This window comes from Prinia subflava, chromosome 10 (assembly GCF_021018805.1).
Source record: "Prinia subflava isolate CZ2003 ecotype Zambia chromosome 10, Cam_Psub_1.2, whole genome shotgun sequence".
NCBI classification, from domain to species: Eukaryota; Metazoa; Chordata; class Aves; order Passeriformes; family Cisticolidae; genus Prinia; species Prinia subflava.
This window is the reverse complement of record NC_086256.1, coordinates 23,392,494-23,400,603: the sequence shown is the minus strand read 5'-3', so window position 1 is coordinate 23,400,603 and position 8,110 is coordinate 23,392,494. Positions and strand designations below refer to the sequence as shown.

Below are 8,110 nucleotides of genomic sequence, written 5' to 3'. Positions count from 1 at the left end.
AGAGAGAGGCTGGGATTTAAAAAGAGGCATTATACAGCATGGAGAGGGGCTCACCCTCCTCCTCCACAGAAAGCAGGGCCAGCCTCCCTCCAAAGCCCCAGACTGCTGAGAAGTGAACACTGTAGGTTCAGAGCTATTTTTCCCCTTTAATATTTGTTTTTAAAAAGCGAGAGGAAGACAGGCAGGCACAAAACAAAGCTCACCTCAAGGAAGGCTTTGTGGAAAGCCTCAGACACGTACAGGTCTGTGCGGCCCTCTGCAATGATACCTGAAATACAAAAGCATACAAAGGTGAAACTGAGTTTAGAGATACTCAAGAAAGAACACATTCCCATGCTTCATGGCCAGGGATCAGGCAGAAGGCATGGCTGCCCTAAACCAAAAACATCCTCCTCCCTGTGCAACTGACTGCTGAACTGCCCTGTGCTCAGTGCAGAGCAGGGCTGTGTCCATGGTGGGACTTCACCAGAGTCCAGCACTGACTGCAGCAACATAGAAACGCTTTCATGTTCCTCATGTGCTGCTGCACTCACTGCCTGCCATCAAGGGAGGAAAGCTGCTGCCCACCTCTACCCTGCACTGCCCTGTCTGCACCTCTCACCTGGGAGTCTGGCGTTTTCTGGACTGAAGAGATCTTCCAGCCCCATTCTCCTCAGCTTTTCCTTGACACTGAAGCTGTCCTCAACACGGAAGCGAGGCAGGTAGACGAAGAGAGACACCTCCTTCATGGAGTCTATCCAGCCCTGCAGCTTCTCCGAGGTCAGGTTTCTCTCCACGTCTTCCAGCGGTGTCCCAGCACTGGGCAGGACCAGCACCATGGTGATATCATCCCCTTTGTAAGGCAGCTCCAGCACCTGGACTTTGTCCTGGGGGATGAATGTGTAGTGGAATTTGGACTCCTGGTACATAGTTGGGACTTGGCAGGTCTCACCATTGGCTTTATGAAATGTATCCAGTTTTGTGTTTGGAGCTGGGAACTGCGATTTCCAGTGCCCCTAAAAAGGAGAGGGGGGAAAACAAACATGAGCACCATGTCTCCTCCAGGCAAGTGTGCTGCTCCCCAGGTTTGTTAGCTGTACCTTAAAATAAATGCTGTTGACCAGGACCAAGACAGTGAGATCATCAATCCCACCTTCTGGGATCACTTCTGTAATGCGCTTCTCTGTCTTATTAGCCACCCACTCATTAATGATCTGCCTGGAAAGTTCTGGCTTCTCCTAAGGGAAGAGACAAAAAAAAAGGTTAAGCCAAGGGTTTTTCACAGCTCTTTGTACCCCTTCTACAGGAGACAGGTTCACAGTGTATGTGCTGGGGGAGGACAGTGAAGCTTAGGTGTGACGAGTGGGGACGTGGCTGTGGTTAGGGTGAGCTGAGGCAGGAGGAGCTGCATCCCAGATTCCCTATTGCTTTCACTTGTGTCCCACACACCCAGAGCAGAGCACTTCCTCTGGGCAAAAGACAGGGATGGACTGGGGGTGGAGGGTGGAACTGAATAAAAATGCAAAATCCTGAGTAGTTCAAACTCACTTTGAAGTTCAAGGGCCAGAGTTTTGCTCCATAAACTATTTCACTAATGTTCTGGTAAGTCTCATTAAAGACCAACGATTTCTCCCCAAAGAGACGGTTGGCTGATACCAGCTCTGAGGATTTGTTTGCTTTCTTGTAAAGGCGGCAGTTCAGCTTGGCAAAGAAGAAATGGATCTGATCTGATGTCTTCTCCGAAATGGTGTCGAATCGAAAGACCTGGACAAGCCAAACAGCAACAAGGAATCCATGAGGAGGCTCTTGTGCTCCTGGGCCCCAGAGGAAATGCTGGTGCAGCCCTTCCCTCAACAGCAACAGATCTGCAGGCCCTCAGAACTTCACTCTCCACGTGTGGGAACCCAAATTTATGGAAAATCACCACATCACCAGCCCAACACCTCCTTTGGAGAGTCCAAATGGAGGATTAAACTCTGCTCAGATGTGGAGGTGCTGCTCCTCTTTCCAACACCAGTTTTCTTGCTTTCTATACCCTTTGACAGGCCCCAGCTTCCCCGTTCAGTGCTGTTAAAATTAACACGGTGTTAATTTTACGTTATGACACGGGGTCATATCCCCCTACCACACCCCAGGGATGAGCACTGCACCAACAGGGCCTAGGAGCAGCTCTTGGGTCATACCAGGTCATGGGAGACTCACATGTGCTAAACCCTCCTGTGACAATGCTAAAGGCTGCTCCTTCCCAGGAGGAATTCTCATGGCTTTTGGAGTATTTCTGGTACATCTCATCTATTTTTACAGGGAATGGGAATATGTAGCAATAGTTTTGAGGGTAGATTTTTGCAGCCCAGGGAATTTATCTGTTCCCAGCTGCCAGCTGGAAGGACAGTTATGATTTGTCTGCTGCTACCCAACCTCAGGGCTTTAAGGCACAGAAGATCCCACAGTGCATTGCTCTTTATGAACCTCCAAGTCCTTTGGCACTGTTTCCTGTAAGGAAAAGCTGGTGTCAGCAGCACTTCCAGAGGAAAAAGGGGGATTAGGAGTGTAGCTGTGGGTTCCCCTTCCAGTGGGAAGGGCTGCCCAGAGGGAAATGCTCAAGTGAAGATTTTGGAGATGTGGCTATAGCTGCTCCACTCAGGCTGTGTGGAGACCCCCAACACTATTTGCTCCAGAGGTAGGGCCTGTAAGGACAGCAACAGAGGGGACAAGCAGAGCAGCTTGATTCACACCTCCTCATTGCAGGGAGAAAGGCTCCTCTGGGCTGAGGTCTCCCACCTCAGAGAGAAAAGGTATGGGCAGCATCAATCCCCACACAGCAGGTGAGTTGCCAGGTGAGTGGATCTGACATGGAGAAGGGTGCTGGGACAGGCAGGGAGTCAAATGAATTGCATGGAAGAGCCAGAACCCAGAATTACCTCTTAGTCTGGGATCAGAGCTATCCCCTGAGTGTAGGACCAACAGGTGGAGGGAGAGGCTCCCTGTGTGCAGGCTCCCCTGCCCTGGAGGTCAGGTGAACTGCAAAGTCTCCCATATGTCTGATTTTTGTCCCAAAGAAGAGAGCAGGAATGTGAAAAAGTCCCTCTGCCAACAGGACTTGATATCATGGCTTCTGCTTTTAACAGAAGGAAAATTTTAGCTCAATCTGCAAGAAGCAAACTGTTGCCATTCCCTTCCCTCACCTTCCAAATGGGCTTCCTTTCCTCCAGATGAAAACTAAGCTCTCAAACCTAGGAATGCTGGATCCAAATAGGGAGTAAGGGGACAGAGCTGGGATTTAAACAAATCCAGAGATGGTGCTTGGAGCAACCTCGTCTGGCAGGTGTCCCTGCCCATGGCAGAGGGTGGAACAAGATGACTTTTAAGGTCCTTCCAAATTGGGATTTCCTTCCCAAGGCAAGGAGCTGTCTTGACCCTGAGAGCAGCCATTAAACCTTTCCTGTCTTTCAGACCTGCTACAGGAAAAGGCTGAGGAATCTCCACCAACCTCCATGAGCTGCTGGAGGGTGCTGCCACAGGCTCCAAGCTTGGTCATGGCAAAGGCCGTGGAAATGCTGAGGGGTGACATGAAGATGTTTTCCCCATTGTCCTTGGAGTCAGCCAGGTACTTGTAGAAGATGACAGCAAACCGAGAGTTGGCTTTTGACAGCTCCCAGACTCGGGGGTTGGTGGACTCTGGGAGCTTGTCCTTGGCTGGCTCTTGCCCCTCGCCCTCCTGGGGCTTCTTCTCGGGGTTGCGGTAGATGCAGATGGGGTTCACGGGGATGTCGCGCGGCTTTGCGGTGCAGATGTCCTCCACGGCGTAGTGCTCAGGGGCAGCCAGCCCCCAGACACTGAGCACACACACCACAAAGAGAAGCATTGTCCTGGAACCAGAGAGAGAGCTTAGACACTGCCTGGCCGTGCAAACCCGTTCTAGCCAACACGACAGGAGCCCCACAGTCCTGTCCAATCGTCCTTTTGCCCTGGACCTGCAGGACAAACGAGGGCAGACAGACAGCAGGAGGACAAGCCTGCCTGTGAGCACACAATGCTTTTAGAGGCAATACACTGAAGCCAGTGTTTTCCCAATGACCTGGGGCCCCTCTTTTTTAAGCAGCAGGCCCAGCCTGCTGAGTTGCTGTACCAAACTTTGGCACAAAGTTTGTACCAAAATGGATGATTTGAACTTTTGAGTCCTCCCCCTTGGCCAGTGAGGTGGCTACAGTGAAAGGACTGCCAGGCTCACCTCAGCTTTACAGTGCTATTCAGTTACTGATGGAGGAGATAACTGGCAGAGAAGAAAGGTGATAAGGAAAAGGTCTCCAAGGAGGGTGGTCCCTCCACAGACCGAGCATCTCTAATCCCCCAAAAATGTAAGCGTGTACAGTGTAGCTGATGCATCACACCAATTCCTGTCCAAAGTTGATACCACCTCAATGCAAACTGGTCCTTGGTACCTAAAGAGTGCAGGCTAATGGTAATTACTGTGTTCCAGCAAAAGCAGGTCTCAAAATCTCCCTGCAAGAGAGAGGTAATTTATATTTTCCCCTTTGCTAAAGCACACTGAACCTCAGAATTTAAGTTAATTTTCAGCTCAAAGGAACCTTAAATATCATCTGGTTGCACCCCCTGTCACAGGAAGGGACACGTTTGCTAGACCAGGATGTTCCAAGCCCCATCCCAGCTGGCCTTGACACTTGCAGGGATGGGGCAGCCACAGCTTCCCTGGGTAACCTGTGCCAGGGCCTCCCCACCCTCACAGGGAACAATTTCCTCGTAAATCCCATCACCAGCTCTGGACTCAAGGCCTTGTGAGCCATCCCAGGGCTGACAGAGCACACTGTGATCTAAGATGCCCTTTGCATGGCTGCTTTGTTTATGTACTCCATGGGAGGAAGCTCAAGCACCACAGCCACAACAGTTTGGGAAACAACTGCTGGCAGGGGCTGGCAGCCTGCCCAGGTCTTGCCTGCTACTTTTACAAACAGGTGTCTAAGCTGGGTAAGCCTCTGTCTGCCTTCACATACTGCCATGGCTACCAAGCATTGCCTTCTGAGATACTAAATTAAAAGTGACCTGCATTTAGCACTGGTGACCTCCATGTCTGTGATCTTTCAGTGCTGGTGAGCCAGTACCTGCTGGAAGGAAATGGGAGCAGCTCAAAGGCTGATCTGGGGTGAAGGAGACCTCTGGGTTCTTCCACAACCCCCTCCCTGGGCTCTTGGCCAATGACTTCACCTGTGCTTCAGTTCCTCTGCAAAAGCAGAAACTACCTCCTCTGCCACCACGTCTGTGTGGAGCCCCAAGGCTGTGAGACAGCACAGCAAAACTAGAGGGACTCACTCAGGCCATGGCCATAGCTCTCGCTGGTAATGACACACAGATTGTCTTGCAAAAGGTTTAGGACAGATGCAACACCATAAAGGGTAAAAAAAAAAAATCTAAAACAGGAGGGAAGTTAACAATACCCAGGGCAAGAGAAAGGAAAAATATTAAGACAATTGAAAATACTCCAGGAAGTGCTGTTCTTCCGAAACTTTCAATCCCATAGGAAAAATTAGCCAGCAACAAGCCAGACACGCTCTGGAGTTCTGCACTGCTGGGGTCAGGAGCAGAGCCCTTCACTGCCTGCAGCAGCCCTCCCTCACCCACTTGGTCCTGCAGCACCAACACACTTTGTGGCCAGTCCCACCATGGAAAGGACAACCTCACCATGGTCCCTGCCCTGTCACTCCACTCACCTCCAGGGAAAGGTATGTATAGTATACATTTATATCTGTACAAGGACAAACACCTGCTTCTGTCAAGACAGAAGCAGCTCGTGGTGCTTGCCATCACACAAAGTGCTGCTAGTCTAATTTCATAGTTAAAGGCCAAAGCACAAGAGTGGGGAGGGCACCTCCATCCTCATCCTGTCCTCATTAAATGAGAAAGACTCCCTGTTTTCACTCTGCAGTGAAGTCCCGACTCCATCAACTCAGGGAAGATACAGGACTTTATGCTAATGCCTTAAATCTACTTTAACATCCATTAAGGTTGACCCAGCCTCTAGCACATCCAATCTTTTCTGTTACAGGCAAGAGCCCCTGCTGTTTTGCTGTTTCTTAGACCAGCTTTTGTCATAGAGTTTGGCCAAAACCCACTCCTCCTCCCCCACAGCTCTTCAACACTCCCTTTTCTTCTGCAGCACCGACACACACTCCATGTGTTAACATGGAAGGATACCAAAAGTATTCCCACAACAGCATTGCCTGAAAGGGCCTACTGGCAAGGGGAAATGTAGAAATTAGAAAAGGTTCTTACAGGGGTGAAGCAACAAAAAGTGTAGAAAGCCAAGAAAACAAATTGCTGGTTCAAAATCAGAGGGCTCTGGGGCAGCATCAAGAACCTCCCTGACCCCTTGGCTGCTGTGCAACATGGCTCACCAGCACACACCATTCCCATCCCACTGCTCCATGGCTGTAGGACAGGATAATTAACTGGGCTTGCAGACCCCCAGCACCCACCCTACTGAACCTACTGGGGCTGCTGGTAGTGGTGGGAATGTCCCACAGCACCCACACATTGTGCTACACAGCCCAGCTTATGTAGAATAGCTCCAACCATTTTGGGATTAATTTAGGCGCTTGAGAAACCTTCCCCACTGCCTCACACCCCAAAACCAGAGTCCAAAACAAACCAGCAGTGCTCTTTCACAGCCAGCAATTACTCAGGACATCCTGACTTCCCTCCACACCGTGATTGGTGCAGGCTGGGGATAAAAGTCAAGTCTGACAATTTAGAAAGCTTTATGAGAGCTACGGTGGGAAGACCCTCTCTAATAGAGCAAAAAGCCACTGTGGCAGCATCTAAAATTCAGCAGCTTCTACAAGGGAAAAGAGGCTGTTTCAAGGAATTAATTAATAAGGAAAGATGAGTGGAATCTCTTTCTCTTACCTGCCCCTGTACCTCCAGTCTTCTGCTTTTAGAAGGTAAATTACAATTTTTGAGAGAACAGTCTTGCTTGAGCCCAAAGCAGTTTCCTCACTGGATTTCTGTGCTCAAACACAGCTGAGACAGCAGCAGGGGACGGTGGGAGGGGAGTAGGATGCTAAGGCCAAAGGCTGATGACCAGCTGCTGAAGGTTAAGCAAAGAGTAGGAAAAAGAGCCAATGTTTAGTTTGAAAGAGGTTTTAAAGTTCAATCTGACAAGGGAGAGTCTGAGCACCTACCCAACAGGAGTGCCACATACCCTCAGTTTCTGCCAACAGAAAATGAACTGCTTATCCCATGAGAGAAACCTCAAACCCTTCAAGAGTTTGAATAAAAATTATATAAGCTATTTGTAGATCTACTTTTTGGATCTTGTAGCTACAAGCAAAATGTTTCCCCCATCTGTCCCAAGCCCTGTCACCTGTTCCCCATTTGCTGAACAGACAAAAGTGGGGCGAAACTGCTCCACTTCACATTCTGCAGTTTCAAATACACATCTTAAATGCACTCACCTGGACCAGGGTCCCCTGGGAATGGTCACAGCCCCAAGAGTGTCAGAGCTCCAGAGGCATTTGGACAGCACCTCCAGGCACAGGGTGGGATTGTTGGACTGTGGATCCTGGTGGGTCCCTTCCACACCAGGATATTCTGTGATTCTGTGACTTTCACTTGCACACTGGAAAGCTGAGGATTAACAGCAGCTGCCCCAGCTCCTGGCCAGATTCACGAGGCAGAGTAGTGAGCAGGACTGAACACCACTTCTGATCCAGGATGCAGCTGCTCTACAAATTCTGCAGCATTGCCCCCTGAATTTCAAATCTCAGGAGCAGGCTGGCTCAGCAGGTGCTGGAACCATCCTGTTCCTGGCCTCCAGTAAGAGGAACTTTTTCTCTTAATGGAAAATGCAATTGCAAACTGGTTTAAGTAAAAGATCTTATTGTATCAGTATGGGACACAGTTAAATGGGACAGAGATTGTGCAGATAAATTGAAGGGTAATGTAAAAAATGTCCTCCATGAGAAAGGAAGGGCTCATATACTGTACCTTGTTACTTTAGGTGGTAACTAATTTTTTGAGGTAACTGACACGCTCATAGATCCCAGGGTTTTCAGAGTGATTAGGGATGCTCCACACTCAGGTAGACATCCAAGCACAGGTTTCCATTTACCCAGTG

The 8,110-nt window shown here is 49.6% G+C and overlaps 1 protein-coding gene across 2 annotated transcripts in view; it reads right to left on the bottom strand.

Annotated features, from left to right (window-relative positions):
- The window catches only part of RC3H1 (ring finger and CCCH-type domains 1), a 76,313-nt gene that overhangs the window by 3,902 nt on the left and 64,301 nt on the right, over nt 1-8,110 (bottom strand). Inside the window, exons 1-6 of one of the 2 annotated variants that reach the window (XM_063407719.1) lie at nt 5,041-6,894; nt 3,470-3,848; nt 1,528-1,743; nt 1,080-1,217; nt 602-995; nt 204-268 (exon numbers count right to left, since the gene is read on the bottom strand). In XM_063407719.1, the coding sequence (XP_063263789.1) occupies nt 204-268; nt 602-995; nt 1,080-1,217; nt 1,528-1,743; nt 3,470-3,848; nt 5,041-5,066 (1,218 nt within the window). In that variant the 5' untranslated portion in view covers nt 5,067-6,894. Of the gene's footprint in view, nt 1-203; nt 269-601; nt 996-1,079; nt 1,218-1,527; nt 1,744-3,469; nt 3,849-5,040; nt 6,895-8,110 lie in introns of those variants that run through there. The other variant, XM_063407720.1, reaches the window with a different exon arrangement.